The 17,754-nt window shown below is 36.7% G+C and overlaps 1 protein-coding gene across 2 annotated transcripts in view; it reads right to left on the reverse strand.

Moving 5' to 3' along the window:
• NEDD4 (NEDD4 E3 ubiquitin protein ligase) overlaps nt 1-17,754 on the reverse strand; it is a 120,402-nt gene that overhangs the window by 58,590 nt on the left and 44,058 nt on the right. Inside the window, exon 1 of one of the 2 annotated variants that reach the window (XM_080807817.1) lies at nt 10,686-12,733. The exons of the other annotated variant lie outside the window; for it this stretch is intronic. Coding sequence (XP_080663943.1) covers nt 10,686-12,245 — 1,560 coding nt within the window. The 5' untranslated portion in view covers nt 12,246-12,733. Of the gene's footprint in view, nt 1-10,685; nt 12,734-17,754 lie in introns of those variants that run through there. 2 annotated transcript variants of the gene reach the window in all.

Here is a 17,754-nt window from a genome sequence, read left to right on the forward strand (position 1 = left end):
AACAGCTGAAACTGGGAGTTTACTGGGGGCACTCAGTGTGTTTGAAATTTTCCATAATGAAAGTTAAAATGTAATTGAACAAAAGGTAGGTAGTTTATAACAATTACTGAAGAAAAAGAACACCATAAAATTCATAAACTGTGTTAAAGGAGGTAGAAATATATAGTATGTGTTATTTGATCAATAAAATTAATCAGGGGGCACCTGGCTGACTCATTCGGTGCACCATGTGACTCTTGATCTTGGGGTTGTAAGTTTGAGCGTCATGCAGGGTGTAGAGATTATTTAAAAATAAAATCTTTAAAAATAAATAAAATTAAATTAATCAGAAAGAACAAAGTAACTAAAAACGTTGGGTCACAAATCAAAAGAACAGAAAAGGAAATATTTGAAAGATAAACTGGTTCTCCAGTAATATGTTTAAATAATAATCCCCACACTTAGTTTTCACTTAACAATGGCAATAAGAAAGCACCTGGACTCACAGATATAGGGTTAAAAAGAATCTATCAGGTTTCTTAGTTTTAAAAAAAATTATAATTTAAAAAATGTTTTATTTTTAAAATTTTAATATTTTTATTTTTAATATTTTAAAAATTTAAATATTTTTTAAAATATAAAAAATTAAAAAGTTTAAAAAATCATAATTAAAGTTCCAAGTTCAAGTGACAGCAAGCATCCAATATCACATTCCACTAGGAGGCCATGACCATTACCTCTTTCTTCTTGTCCTCAAACATATTTTAAATAGTCTATTCTCTTCCACAGGGTGATAATAATGGGTATTCCATTTAAATGGATTGCGAAGAATGTAAAAGGTTAGGAAATATGTTAAGGAAATCACATATTCTATTACAAAGAATGTTTAATTTAGTCTTTCTAAGAGTATCTTCACTTCTAGACTATACACAATGTATATTCAGACAACAGGTATGAAAATCAGGTACCTCACCTACTGTAAATTAACTAAAGTACTAACAGTACCTTAAGGATTTGGTAAGTAAATATCACTCTTAAGGTGTTTACCAAACTGAACTAACTCATTTTCAGAATCTAAAGAAATCACCTTCATCCACAGTTTATCACTAACCATGGCTAGGGAACATAACTAGGTGGGGCGCCTGGGTGGCTCGGTTGATTAAGCATCCAACTCTTGATCTCAGCTTGGGTCTTGATCTCAGGGTCATGAGTTCAAGCCCTGTGTTGGAGCCTATGTTTAAAAAAAAAAAGGACCATAACTTGGCAACCATGGAAGCTTCTTTTGTGGAGGAAACAAACTGAACTCTGAGAAAAAAACGTCGAGATACTAACAGTCAGAAGTCTCCCGGCAATGAAGCCTACCAGTTTAAAAAGCCCCACCCAGTTACAGAGTCTCCAGATCACTTAGTAGTGACTCATTCTCAAATATGAAGAGACAGCCAAGGTTCACCAGACACCTGAAGGAAAATGTCCAATAACAAAGAGAAACAAAAAACAATAAGCAAAATGACCCATAAGAACCATTAACAATGCAGGATTCATAACAACCCTTTAAAAAAAAAAACAAACCAGAAACAAACAAACAAAAAAACCCAAAGCTGAAGTAAAATATTTTCAAAGAAATAAGAGATTATATTTATGAAACTAGAATAAGAATAGGAATCACCAGAAAACAAGATAGAACTTTAGAAATTTAAATAACCAAAATTTTAAAATTAAAGAGAAGTGGAAACTTGGGGGGAAATCTTCCAGAAAGAATTGGAAGAATAGGAGGCAAAAACAAACAAACAAACAAACAACAAAAAAAAACCCACCAGAAAATGGGAGAGAAAAGTAAATTATAGGAGCAATCCAAGAGATGTAAACTTTGGCTCACTGGAATTCTAGGAAGAGAGAACAAGAGAAAAAGGCAGAAAGGGAATTTTCAAAGAAATAACACCTGATTTTTAAAACAGGTACAGGTTATCTTGATAAAAATTTAAATTCGTTAAAAATTAAATAGGTAATCACATATCTCAGAGTTTAGGTGCTCACCTATCTAAAGTAGGTATATGGACATTATTATATGCTATACTATATTGTCCTCTAGTTGTATTTTGTTTTTAAAACGGATTCTGCTCTCTTCTCACCTAAACTGTAAACTCTTCAAAGCCAGGAATAATATTTGCTACTCACGGCAGGCACATATTCTATTTCTGATAAATACTTGTTAAACTCATTTGCTTTGAAGATGACTTTGATTTCCATTAAGCTCTATGACTCTTTAAGAAGGTTCCGTCTTTCAGCCTTGATACAAAAGGTAAAGGTCATTCTTGGCTAAAACAGTTACTTGAAACTCCAGGAACAACTCTGAGAATCCAGTTCCTAACAGCGTTTGGAATGAATTCACTCTATTAAACAATGATAAATTTAAAGCTGGTCAAATGGCCTTTGTTTAAATACCCTTTAAAGTTTTAGCCCATTCAATCTTCGTTTCAGAAAACTTAATCTGAGCCTCCATCCAGACACATAGTTCTACGGTACCAGTTAGAGGAATATGTAGGCTATGAATCAGACTCCACTGTGGAAACTAATCCTTGAGTCACGATCATAATATTCCACTGGCATCCACCCCAGGGACAAGGTATTCATTTAAGAGTGCTGCTCTTTCATGCAAAGGCTGAAGCGTCAAGTAGCTCCCACTCATCATTACAGTCATCCCTTAAATATCCTAGTTTGGTTATCTGTTTGAGCCAGGCTGTCTGGTCACCCTCATCTATCAGGATTCCACAGTCATCTCCACCATTCCAAAGGGTCCCTTTGTTTTGGTTATTAATTTAATAAATATTTATTGAGTGTCTGTTTTGAGCAAGGCACTGTTCTAGGTACTGGGAATATAACAATGAGTAAGACAAAAAGTCCCTGATCCACGGAATTACATCCTAGTAAAGTAGAACCCAGAAAAGTTTACCCATTTGCTTAATTTTTTTTCTCTGGAATCATCCTCTGATTAAGTCTAGAAAATTTATATTTGCTTGTCTACCTGCTTGCCTATCTATTTCTATCTCCCCATCTTTAACTATTTTTTTGCTATGCTTCCATTTCCCCCTTCTTCTTCTTCTTTTTTTTTTTTTTGTAAAGATTTTATTTATTTATTTGATAGAGATTACAAGTAGTCAGAGAGGCAGGCAGGGAGAGAGGAGGAAGCAGGCTCCCCGCTGAGCAGAGAGCCTGATGTGGGGCTAGATCCCAGGACCCTGAGATAATGACCAGAGCTGAAGGCAGAGGCTTTAACCCACTGAGCCACCCAGGTGCCCCCATTTCTCCACTTCTTACCTGAAATGTTTAATATCTTATTAGGCTCCCTGAAATTAGGCTAAGCCACAAGCGGCTACAACGTCTACAAAAACCAGCTACCAAGAAGTGCTCCAATGGGAGGACAGGTTCTAAGTTTTCATGTCCTGCTTTATATTTGAGAAGTAACAAATACTTTTAAAAAGCATAACAAAGTTGTATGTAATAAATTTCTAAATTTTCTCTTTATAGAACTATCAAAAGGATAGTTCATAAGTAAGCACTGATTATATATGGTTTTTCAATTCGTTACACAAACCAGTGTAAAATTTTAAAATTCTTGGTAGTACCCTAAATGATGCTGCCATAGGAAAGTATATTGAAAAGATTCAAAATGTTCATAAAGAAGGAGATAGAAGATATTGCTTGAAAAAGCCAAAATATTTAAGAAACATATAGTATTTCAATTGTGTATTTTTTAAATCTTATGCTGAGAGGGGGAAAAAAACTAATGTAGGCAACAGTTTTAAAAACAACATAGACCAGAATTAGAGCCATTATAAATTTAAGAGCTTCCCTTAAGTAGAACCACAAATGTTACAGACTAATATTTTTAAATTCTTAAATGAAACTAAAATGTAATCCTGGAAAATTTAATAGTCAGAATTCTGCAAGAGTCATATTAAAGTTCTTTTATAAAGCAGGTAGGCAACCTTGACCTTGAATGTTTCTTGGTCCAAACAACCTCTTCTATATTACATGGTCTCAATCAATAATGAGTCTAATGCCCAAGTAGACTTAAAATTCATTGCAAATTATTTTGGTCCTTGCCACAGTATACCTGTAGCTCTGCTGTATGTAAAAGTGGGAGAAAGACTCATCAGATACTTCAACTATAAACTGTTCTCATAAAAGAATGGTCTTCTCAAAGTGTGTTTGAGAAATGAGCAGCATTGATATGACTTTGAAGCTTGTGGAAAATATGGAACTCTCAGACATCCCAGATCTAGAGAACCAGAATCTGCCTTTTAATAAGATCTCCAGGAGATGTGCACGGGCATGAAAAGTTGAGAATTACTGGTCCAATTGACAACTTAAGGAATTTTCCAGTTGCAATCTTCAAAACATTAGAGGGCAGCTTGCCAAAAAAAATTTGAGAGAAAAAGGGGAAAAAAGGAAGTAGTCCTGGATAATATTATTTTAGCTATATCATAAAATGTCACACACTCAGCTTTTGTAAGGGGGACAAAAGACAAAAACTCTGTAAAGAATGTTTCTGTATTTATTTTTTTTAATTTTAAAGATTATTTATTTATTTATTTATTTATTATTTTTAAAAATTTTTTATTTTATTAAATTATTTAAATTTTATTATTTATTTATTTATTATTTTTTAGATTTTTTATTTATTACTTATTTGACAGACAGAGATCAAAAGTAAGAGAGGCAGGCAGAGAAAGAGGAAGGGAAGCAGGCTCGCTGCCGAGCAGAGAGCCCGATGCGAGGCTTGATCCCAGGAGAGATACCAAAGGCAGAGGCTTTAACCCACTGAGCCACCCAGGTGCCCAGAACGTTTCTGTATTTAACAAACAACTGAATTTAAAGAGATTGTCTATTGTACCACCAATATCCTTGATGTAAATTTCTTTTTTTTTTTTTTTGTAATATTTTTTGCTATTAAGGCATACCACACAATGTTTCACAGTGTGGTGGTTTTGTAACACATCTGAATCAAGAGAAAGCCTGATGTTCCCCCTACTTCCCACCCCCACAGATACCTAGATCCTAACTAGAAAGATCATGGAGTCTCTTGGTCAAGACGGTCTTTGTGTTACTAGTTCAAGAGTTGAACTGCAAGGTACAAAAACAAGCTGCCCACTTGCCCTTTCAAGTTCTCAGATCTGCTCTAGTTCTAAGAAGCTTTGTTAAATCTCAGGGTTGGTAAAATTGCTTTTCAACAACTGCTCCCATGTCCGGACAGATTTGCTCATCTCTTGTCTTGAAATGCTTTCTTCCATTGCTAAGTGTCTGTCTTCATCTGACTATAGTCTTCCAGTCTCACATAGGGCAAACAAAGAATACAGAACCACACACTTGAGCAATACTTCAGGTATTTCCTGGACATGTTGACAAGATCATTGGTTCCCTTTCTTAGCACTCGTTCACGCCTGCTAACCACCCTGCTGACCTCAACACACAGGCTAGCCCCACGCAGGGACTGTGCCCAGCCCCTTCTGCCCAAACAGCCTCCTGGGTCCTGACTTCTCCTGGTCTATCTTGTTCACTGTCACCCAAATGCAAAGGGACAGTGGGTCTAGAAGGGGGAGGCCTCACAACAGCTACACGGTGGGCTCCATATCCTGGAAGCAGTCCATGACAGAAAGACAGAGACGTCTATTTTCTGAGTAGTTTGTAGCCACCATCCTTTTAACCCTGACTTGCTTCCTATGGGGAGGCTCTATTTTTGTTTCATCCCCTTTTTGGTGGTGGAGAGAGGAGGAGAAAGTTAAGAATGATACTGTTCAAAGTGAGCTGTGACTACTCATAGGCAGCGTCAAGTCTGCACTCCTAACATGTTGTTTCTTTAATTTCAGATTACTGAATCTCCATATCTGGTTTCACTGCTCATACTCACTTATACTACAGTTCAAAGGCAAAAGAATAGAGGACTAGAAGCCCCGTCTTCCCCTACAGACTAGGTTGCAATATTCTCACGGACAGAGAATTTGTGCATTTATATCCACCCAACACCATGTCTTCTGTATACCAACCATTCAGTATATACTGTACCCACAAAAACTCATGTCTGTTTTATAACACTGATATTTTTCTTCCTTACATGTTTCATTCTCTCTTCAGCCCAGCTTTCACGCTCTACCCCTGATCACACTCGTGCTGAAGTCACCACAGACCTCCTCACCGCCACAGACCCGTGGGTTCTCTGGTCCTGGATGCTGCCCTCCTTGGATTGTCCCTTCCCTTGACTTCTGGGCTTCCCTGCTCTCCTGGCCTCTCTGCCTCTCCAGTGGCTCTTCTTAGTCTCCTGATCATCTCTTCTTCTGCTGCCCCCCCATAGTCTGTGGTCCCCAGAATTCTGATTTACTACCCCCTCCCATCTCACTTTTATGCTTTTTGGTTCATCCTTAGCTAAGGCCCTGACTATACTCATAACTCTCGAGCTACATTTCCAGCCCTCGCTTCTCTCCGGAGCCCTGACCCTGCACCTCCACCAGCACCCAAGGGCGCCCTATCAATACATGAACCTAATACCGCATGATTTCTCCATCGTCCTCCCAATCTGCCCTTTTCCTGGATCCTCTCTCTTTGTTCATGACATCCCCTTTCACATAGCTAGCCTTGCACGTGCCGCTGCTTCTGCCTGGAGCAACGACTCTCAACAGGAATCAATTTTGCCCCTAGAGGACCTTCGGCAACATCTGGAGACATTTTCTGATTGTCACAACTAGAAGAGAAAGGTGCTACGGGCATCTAAGAAGTGGAGGCCAGAGATGCTGCTGGACATCCTAAGGCACCAGACAGCACTCCCACAAGAAAAAGTCTCCAGCCCAAATGTCAACAGTGCCGAAACTGAGAATCTCTACTCCAGAACACCCTCTTTGCCTTCTCTGCCTGGTGAACTCCAACTCACCTACCAAGACTCAGCTCAAATGTCACCACCTCTGAGAAGTCTCCCTCTATCCATCAGGTCCTCCAGATGAATACTCTTGCATCTTTCTCACCTTCTCATACACACCTCTATTTTAGCACATCACCCGTTAGACTGAATTTCTGTTTGTTTACCAGCATCTCTCTCTTACTAGCATGGGAGTTCCCCCAAGGAGACCGTATTTTATTATCTTTTGTTCCCAGGGCTTGGGTCAGTGTCTGGCAAACAGTAGGCACTCAAATGTGTGCCAGATGAATGAATTAAAGAAATCATATCTACAGAGAAATCGGAAGTGTTTCTGAAGCAAACAACTCAGCTCCCTGAACCACTCTGAAATTAATATTCTGGTTCCTCTGGGGGTGCCTGGGTGGCTCAGTGGGTTAAAGCCTCTGCCTTTGGCTCAGGTCATGATCTCAGGGTCCTGAGATCGAGCCCCACATCGGGCTCTCTGCTCGGCAGGGAGCCTGCTTCCCCCTGCCTCTCTGTCTACTTGTGATCTCTTTCTCTCTGTCAAATAAATAAATAAGTAAAATCTTAAAAAAAATTTTTTTAAATATTCTAGTTCTTCAGTTCTAAGAGATATGCATTCACAAGTGTACATCTCTTGCCAAATTTCTAAAATGGGTCATTCACATTGTTGCATCACAGTTTTAGAGTCAATATTTATAAACTATATTAGTTTTTATAGGAAAGATTAAGTGTTGTTTAAAATAAATTTAACCAAATGTCTCTAAATAGTCTGCTAAAGTTAACAGAACTGTGAAAATAATGGAACACTAAAACAAATACATATTTAAAACACTTATTTTAGAAGGACAACTAAGTAAATTATTAAAATGTGTCATCTTGAGATTAGTGTTAAAGGCTTTTGAAATAACTGAGAAAGGGTTTTTTAAAGTTCTACCACACCGGGCTTAAACAATTTACCCACCCAGGATGAAGCAACAGGAAATGAAGAAAAAATCTGTAACATAAAGAAAAAATGGAAAGCCAAACTTTTGGATAAAAATGTGCATCTATGTGAAGAATGGAAGACATGTACAAACTTGTGCACAATGCTGAGGTATTTTAAATAATAGGATAACAAAATCTCTGAGCATCCTAACAACATAACATAGGTGATTTAGAGAACAATAGACAGGAGAAAATAAAGTAACAACTGAGTAAACTGCCCATAGAGTTTAGAAAACTGAAGAGTCATTTTTATAACTAGATAAAAACTATTTCTTGACTGAGCTGACAAAATATTACAGACAATGCTGAAACATCATCTATCTACTTTCATGTCAAATGTCATTACACAGCCTTTACAAAAGTAATATTGTATTTCAGCAAGTATATATAAGAAACATATGCCAGTTATTGTTATGTTCTTTGATAGCAAATAAATAAAACAAACATTATCACACAGACTACAAAGTCCCATTTTCATTCTAAGTTGTAAACACAGAACAGAGCCCTGTTGCAGATACAGGTGAAAGTTCTCACTAGATTTTAAAATATTAGCCATTAATGAGTGGTTACTATAGACAGCTAGAAACGGGATATTATGCTGCTGGAGACTGGTGGCTAAACACGTAAGAAAAGAATAGACTCTCAGTGCTTTAAAAACCAGGGTCCCTGACCAAAGCAGTGATTTAATTTCACGGCTGCTCAGTACAGATAGCTGACATTACTAAATGCTACTCTAATATCAACTTGTTAAATGTGAATCCAGACTCAGCATATCAGAATACTAACCCAGACTAACTGGAGTCATGGGAAATATTTTGGGAGCTGTTTATTTATAAATGAGTTACAATATACCACTATAATTAGATTAATATATAATTATTGATAAACACAGGATTATTTCTAAAACCCCTGTATTGTTGCCACTGCTAAGTTTAGGAAAAATAACATTAGCATTTTCCTTTTAAAATAAGCCTTTACCAATCAATTAGATCAATTTAGATCTACTTTATGTTGAATTTAGTGGTTGCAGCATTGCTTACCAATACTTTTATGTAGAGTTGTTTAATAAACATTAAATGGAGGAACAAATTAAAACTCTCCAGCAAATTACACATTTCTGAACTATTTATAATCCAATAATCTCCCAAAAAACAGAATGTGCATAAAGCTAGACATTTGGCTGTCACAAAAAAATATTTAAGTTAACTTACCTATGTTAAATAAAAAACAATAAAAGTGTATTTTAGTCCCACTTTATTAAAAAACATTAAAAATACCTTTTTTCAAAAGTATCATTAACAACAAACTATAATATTACCATAAAATCAACTATTTTAAGGCTATGTCTATAAATACATTTATCTATAAATATTTCTAGGTTAATGATTCCTTTCAGATTTATTTCCTTAAATGTAAGATAAGTTTACAAGATACATCTAATTCAATTAGCAAATTATTAATATGTTTCTTTATAATGTCACTTCATTACTTTCTTTCAGGGGGCAAAACAGTTCCATGGATTATCATCCTCTAAAAACTAGTTTCTTTAAAGTCTTATAAATAAAATTATCCTAAAATTTAGATCAGAATTTGAAATCTGATCTTTATTCATCTTCAGTAAAGTAGTTGCTTATATTAACATCTGGGTATTAGGTAACAATAATTATATTTATGAAATTTGAAAAGAGAAAAAACTGTCAATTACTTAATATTTTATTTACCTAAAGCCACTTGCCAGAAGTAAAAAAAAAAAATTTTTTTATATAGATACTGAGTTATATAAACACAGAATAACAGATAAGATTTTTTTCCCCCTCAACTATTATGTACTGTCATCTAGAACTGGTTTAGTCAAAAAAAATTTTAATTTCCTGGAATCTGGCAAGACCTTCCAAATACAGAAATTTTAAAAATCTACTTAAGTTCAAATACTTTGGAAAATCTAGTTAAGTTCAAATACTTTGGAAAGGCTCAATTATATAAAAAACTATTTTGGTTAAGATTCATTAGAGTTAAATGACTAACAAACAAAATTATCAAAATAACAAATTACTAAGGTAACTAGAGGAGTATGGGAAATGCCTAGCAATTGAAACCAAATTCAAAAAATATAAAATTTATAATTCAATATTGTTGAAAGACGGAGTTACATTTTAGAAGCAGTCTTAACTGGTAGCTAAAGGAAAATTGGGTGGAAACAAAATTCCTGTGGTTAAGGGTATATACAAATGCAAATGCCATTTATTTTTCCTCTGCTTTAAACATGCAGAATAATCATTTTTATCAATGTTCTACTAAATACACATACTTTAGAGGAACATTTTCTTCGCGTTCATTTGTGACAACATTTTTACATTTTTATGTAGGCTTTTTATTGTTTAATATTTTAAATAAGCATTCTATATTTTACCTTATTTCACAATGATTAAAGGGGTGAATACCAAATGAACATTTTTGAAAGAGGAATAAAATATGGAGTTAGACATAAAAATGCTATGTTCCTTAAAGAAAAAATATACCAAGGTAAAAATGTTATGAAATAAATTATTACTTAAAGCTTGTTTTTATGCTACAGAAATGTTTCATGCCTTAAATCACTTTGGAAAGATTTCTTCTTTTCTTTTCAATGCATATTCCAATACTGGTAAAATAACAAATAGAGTGAAAAACTATTGGGGGTCCTTCAGATTTGCAAGTACAAAGATTATGACTATAAAACACTTGCTAGCTAAGTCATAATAAATTTTAACCAAATATTTCATAAGGCTTTCCTGGTATAAATTAACATTTACCAAGACCAAAGGAAACTTACCTCATAAGAATGTTTTAAAGAATTAGATAGTTCATTTGTGAAATCTCTGTTACTGTCTCTTGATAAGTTATCAACTTTATCTTCATTTCCAGATGCAAACTTTATGAGTAATTGTGATGGTCCCCCCTTAGAACAATTGTGTTTAAGGCTGGATAAACAGGAAACATTTGGGTAAGTTCCTCCCAATGAAATACTTCTTTGTAAAATAGCATGGTTTTTGTTTATCTGTAAATTTGGTCTTTCCAACTGTCCATTGATATTTATTTGGTAATCTAGGTTTTGAGAGGATGGTAAACGTGCAGATGTCCTGTGCATAAGCTTAATGCACTCTGAATCAGAATGAAGCTTCATTTCTGACATCTCTGGTTTACAATCACCATTTGCTGTTTCACAATCTAATGGAGTTGCTTTTTGTTGGGTGAAGTGCACTGAGACACAGGAATATCCTTCAGATGACTTTTCACAGACAGGCTGATTCGGACTATTACGTGCAACAGCAATTCTCTTTTGTAATGAGCCCTTCCTGTGAAGTGCTCGTATGTCTCTTCCTTCCCCGGGAGTACACATTGTTTTAGATAACCGAAGCCCATTGACAGCTGTGGAAAGAAATCCCTTAGCACCAGTCCCATCCTCGCTGTGGGCAATTTCACTAGGAGAAATAATAAACTGGTGTGAGGTTTGATAGGATCCTTTGCTTGGAAGAATATCTGTACTTGTCGGAGAAGTTGGTGGGGTATTTGAAGGACTCCGAGGAAAAATGACTAAAGATGAACAACGTTTTAGTGGAATTTTCGAATTCCTGCTCACTGGCAATTTCATAATTTCTAGTCCACGCTCCGAGTCATCCTGGACAAAAGGAACAGTACTTGGGCTTCTTGAGAAAATTTCACATGGAGTAGTGTTCCTGTTTGGCACACTTCTATTGGAGGTGCTGTCGGAAGGTACATTTCCACCCAAAAAAGTATCATCCGTTGGTGGAAAAGGAGAACCACTGCTGTCGCTGATGGTACTGTTTGTGTAGGAACCACTGCTCGTGATACTGGTGCACGACCCGTAATCACTACCGTTGCTACTGGAAGACCCATTCTCACTGGTGGAAAAGTTGCTAAGGCTACGGCTGCGAAGGGTAGGACTGCTCACAAGGTCACTATCACTCACAGCGTTCAGTTCGTTCTCAGCCACAGCACTGTGCTCCATGCCGTCCCTCAAGACACACGTCCACGAAGCATCCTCCCCATCAGCTAAGACACTGCTAGGCTGAAGACATCCACTGTACCTTGTTGGCTGTAGTGAAATCTGCAGACAGCTGCTCTTTTTATTAACATTTTCAGGTGAAGGCACAGATGCTCTTTCCTGAGTCTTAACGTTTCCCTGCATCAACGGAGCTCGTGCGGTCTGTCTAGGAGTCAGCTTCATTTGCACAACGTTAGATGTTGAAATCCGGCTTGGTCTTTTGAAGCACATGTGAACACTGCTCTCCAAATCATCTCCGGAGCTTTCTGACAAAGGGTAAGTATTGCTTCTTCGGGCTGCAAAGTGCAATCGTAAGCTTTGTGCCATTTGTTCTCATTTCCAAACATGTTAAGGGCTGAAAGTCATAACAAAGATCTCTGTTGGTAGACAGGCTAGCGGCAGCTGGGCTGCATCAGAGGAAAAAATCATTTGTGGTGCCTGAAAGAGCTCTGAAGTAGCAGTCTTTCTCCTAAGTAAAACCTTAGATACCAGATATCATAGAAAGAAAAAGACGACCCATTCCTGAGACTGACGTTTCCACATATTTTGAATCGCTTGTAGTCAAAATGCCTTCACTTACAAAGCACTTGATTTCCAGCGACCTTTCAGCTGAGCTCAGCTGCAGCGCACTGCCTCAAACACTGCCAACCTTGTTTCAATTATACCTTCTCCAATTTGCATGAATGAGTAACACAAGAACAACAATCTTCTAGCATTTCAAGTTGAAACAGTGTTTTTTTCACTTCTGCTCTACTAAATGAACATTTAACCATGTGAATCACCGCGCCTATACTTTCTCCAGCAGTTTGACCACTAATATTTTTACCCAGAGGGATAGAATTACAGGAAGTTGGTAGGAATGAAACCCCATGTAATTGAGTATCAAATCAAGGATTGAATTTCCAAGGGGCAGCCAAACTAGGAATCTCATCAAGTTAGTTAGTGCAGAAAGGCATATATTCTGTTTTTGGTTTTTTTTTTTAAATGTGTGAATTCAATAGACGTATAAATTCGGAAGTACCAAAACTTTGGGGTGAATTAAAACAGACGCATTAAATCAGATAGATAAATAGTTTAGCTTCCAAAACACTACTTATGAAAAGTGAAAGCTTAAGGATAGAAATACAAAATTAGCCTAGTAATACTATTGAAAAATTGAGCATAGGTCTGAGAAAGAAAAGTTTTAAGAGAAGCTGTCACCAAGCATTTTCTCCTGTAATTTTAAGGCCTTTTCCAGCCAAGCAGTACAGTCTTTAAATGATGCCATTTATATTTTGACTATTAAAACTCTGCCAAGAAATAGCCTAAGCAAACATTCCATTAAAAATATATGCAGATTAGACAGAAAAACTATACCCCAATATAGTTTGAGCACACCAGATATTTTATTCCACTGTCTCTGCAAGTCATTCACTTAAGAGAGTGGTGTGGTAAGTAAAGAAGTCAAAAAAGGATTTAACACGTCAAATAAACATATCTCAATGCCAATTCTGTTCTGAAAATTCTAAGAGCTCTTTGCTGGCCCCTACTGGTGTGTTGAAACAATCCACTTAGCTGTTTGATATCTATAAAGAATACAAACCGTGCCGCACATTTCTTTGTATAAACAAAGTACATACTTGTTTACATTTTTGAATACTAGCGTTGCCCTAGAGGTGGAATTACTTACTACTGCTGATAAAGCTCCCACAGTAGAGAACAGTAGACTGTTTGTCCTCCTAGAGGTTGTGATTTTGTATATATATTTTTTCTGCTTTCTATTTATTTAACCTTTACTTTATTTTCAGTTTACTAGGTAATAAAAGTTTAATATTTTAATTTCTCCCCTAAATGTCATAGACCAAGGTTGGTATTCTATTTGAAAGAAACAAATTTATTTTTAAATAATACTCTAGGGTATATTTAAACCCCTTACCTGAATTTTATAGCTGGAACTCCAGTAATAAATATATACTGGCTCATTCATAGGAAAGTAAAATAGTTCAGTTGTTTACACCACATGGTACTACACCCAAGTTGTATTTTTCTAAGTAAGATTTTTTTTTCTAAGTAAAAGTAAATATGTAAAACATATACTTGTACTTTGTTTAAAAAAGAAAACGCCTTAAGATAGATCTGTTCTCAATCATAATTTTCTAAACAGTATTTTTAATCAATTACAATATGATGAAATAGAAATATGGAATTTATGAAATTACGTTTCTGACTAGGATGATATAGTACTATGTTTCAGAATATGTACAATAATTGTAAACTTAGCAATAAATTTATTATGTAATTTTGGTTTTATATAACCTACCTCCTTTACGATTTTACATACTTCAGTAAGTATTCCCTTATAATCCTCTCTCTTTATAGAAGAAAGAGTCCCAATCTTTTCACCTTGTCTTCAAATGACTTCAGCTTTTCTTCCTCAACTAAGTTAGGGGTCTCATAACTCAAAGAAGGGAACACATCTAAGAGGCTAATTAATGAGATCTAACTGCTCATGCCTGTGGCCTAAAACATCTAGTTAACAGGCAAAACTCCTCTGGTTGTTGATACAACTGAGCCTCAGATATTTGGCTAGATAAATGTTTTCTCTTTGGTAAGCTTCACTAGAAGCTTCAGTCTCATGCGCCCCAACTAGATTTCAAGTTGCAGAGTGCCAGGGCCATAACTACACTTTTCTTCTGATCTTCCTGGGCTCATGCTGGGCACCCAGTAAGCACAAAGTAGCACCAGAGAGAAAGCGGGATGGATGGATGGATGGATGGTCACCACACTTACTCCCACTGCCTAAAGCTGTCTTTCAGGATTTTTTTTTTAAGTTGACCCAGCTATTACTTCTGAAGAAATATCAAAAAGTACTGCAGCTGGACAAGAAGGGATGATGATTGAAAGTTTTCAAGGAGGGTTTCAGCCAAGGATAAAGAAGGTGAGAGAATAACATGCACTTCCCAGCCTGCCAGTCTGAGTTTCAACCATAGAGAGGCTCAGCAGGGTGTGTTGCTGGCTCTGGGCCAGGACTGCACAGGATCTGTCCCACCATCACAGAACTGTGATGGAGAACTGGGGGCAAAATGTAGCCCCTCAGTCAGATATTCCAAAAGAGGAACGTAACCCCAAACTTAAGTGGAGAAGAGCTGGAGAGCGGTGACGGCCCTCATCTGGGAGGAATCTATGCAAGTTCTGAAGAATTTCACCTTCTGGAATGAAATGGATAATGTCTGAGGATCAGATTGAAGCACAGGGCCCCATATTCTGAGGCATTTAGTTATTGATGATCTACACAGAAAATAAGGTGATGATCGACTCTGGATAACCCTCACCATTCACTGGAACTCTGAAGGCCAAAGTCCACTGTGATGATTAATTGTACGTGTCAACTTGGCTAGGCTCTTTTGCCCAGTTGTCTGGACAAGCAGCAGTCTAGATGTTGCTATGAAGGTATTTTTCAGATGTGATTAACATTTAAATCGGTAGATTTTGAGTAAAGCAGATGACCCTCCATAACGTGGTAGTCCTCATTAACAGCTAAAGGCCTTAAGAGCAAAGACAGATTTGCTGAAGAAGAAGCAATTCCACTTCGAGATTACATACATCAAGATTACACCTGCCTGAGTTTCCAGCTTGCTGGCCTGCCCTACAGGTTTCAGATTCAAGGCTGTGATATCAACTCTTACCTGAATATTCAACCTGCTCACCCCAGCTCACAGATTTCAGACTTGCCAACTTCCACAATCACATGAACCAATTCCTTGAAACAAATCTCTCTCTCTCTCTCATTCTGCCTGTGTGTGTGTGTGTGTCTCCTATTGGTTCTGTTTCTCAGGAAAACCTTGACTAATACAACCACTAAACCTGAGAAGTATAGTTATCTCCATTCAGAATACAGAATATAGGCATCTCCTGAAGCTTCAGAGGCTGGATGTATGCAGGTGTATCTCTTAGGTCAGTGATAAAGAAGCACGGACTTTTGTACTGGTGGGTAGACTTCATTTCAAGGCACATCGTTCAGAAATGTCCCGTTACTATCATCACCATCACGATCACCATCCCCAAACTGCTGGCTTATAACCCTTAGGTCTTAAAATGGACTGAACAAGAGGGATATAAGCCTACTCTTTTTTTTCTTTTTTTTCAAAACAAATTAACACTTATATTACAAATCTTTTCCAGAGGACAAGAAATTGTTTCTGCTTAAAATTTTATCTGTGCCCTTTGCCATACATTTCCAAAGAGAATTGGCTAGGAAAAGGATGTGTTCTTAATTTAGTTGTGAATGCTATAGGAGAATAAACATAAATGACATTTATAGTAGCACAGGACATTAACTGCTATACAGGCAAGCCTGTTACTCTACGAATGGCTAGAGTTTCTATAACATCTCAGGTGATATGTAGACTTCAATTACCTGCTAGGACTAACAACAAGTCAGAGGATTAGTGTGACATACGTCACCCTGTTCTATTTCTTGCTTCTTGAGAAAAGCTGTATTTCTAATGCATAGCAGAGTATCCAACACAGTTGGCACATGTTAAATGGCACATATTAACATGTCACAGAGGAATGGATTCAGAGTGATGGTATTTTAATAAATTCAAAAATATGCAAAGGAAACTATACTCAGAGATACATATATACATGATAAACAAGTTTTTTTTTAAAGCAATGATAAGCACAATAGTCCGGACAGTGGCTACTACTTGTGGGGGAAGAAAAGGAGATGCTACTGGGGAGGGGAAAGGGGGGCTGTAGATTTTGGTAATGTTCTAGTTCTTAAGTTGAGTAATAAGTGTGCAGATATTTGTCTTACTGTTTAAAATAAGGATTTAGGGGCACCTGGGTGGCTCAGTAGGCTAAGCCTCTGCCTTTGGCTCAGGTCATGATCTCAGGGTTCTCTGGGATTGAGCCCTGCATTGGGCTCCCTGCTCAGCAGGGAGTCTGCTTCTCCCTTTCCCTCTGCCACTGCTCACTCCCTCTCTCTCTCTCTCTTTCACTCTCTTACTCTCAAAAAAAAAAAAATAAAATAAAATCTTTTAAAAAATAAAAATAAAGTAAGGATTTATATTATATGCACTTATTTGTATGTTTATTTCATGATTTAAAAAACACAAATACTATATTTCACCTGGTCCCATCTAGAAGATCTGCAGAGACAGAGGTGGAAAAAAAATCTCTATTCTATAGAAAAGGCAAAAACGCAAACAGAAAACAAAAAACTCTGCACCTGACCATTCTGATAACCAAATGTCAACATCTGTCATGTCACTCAGCCTTAAAAAGTTTGACTGCAGTTAGTGATGAAGTCTCGTTTGGTAATAAAGAAGCACTTTTGCTTATTACAATTGCTAATAGATAGACTTCATTTGCGGTATCTTCCATTACTACTATAGTTATCACTTCTTGAGGGGGAAAAATACGTTGTGTAGTCTGACACTAAAAATAAATTTTAAAAATCCAGTTTCTTTCTTAGCTAAAAAATGAATAATTGTCTCTTAATAACTGATATGCCTTGAATACATAACACTGTTCTTACACCTTCGTGTTCAAATCTTACAGGTTTAAAATATACACATAAGATGCTAAGAAGATCTGAAATAGCATTCCTAAGAGACAAAATTAGGAAAACGATAGGACTTAAACAGAGTCTTTAGGAAATCAGGAATTAGAACTCTTTTCATAAAAATAAAATCAGGCTTACTTTTGTCTTTTTTTTCCCCCCTATGTAAGAGCTGGCCGTCCTTTAGAGGACTTTATCAGTGTGAAGGGGACAGTCTTCCTTGTAGAAGAGTGGGGGTGGGGAGAGGGAATGAGTCAAATCTGCTCAGGGAGAGGGCGCCCTGAGCCTGGG

This window comes from Martes martes (genome assembly GCF_963455335.1).
Source record: "Martes martes genome assembly, chromosome: 7".
NCBI lineage: Eukaryota > Metazoa > Chordata > Mammalia > Carnivora > Mustelidae > Martes > Martes martes.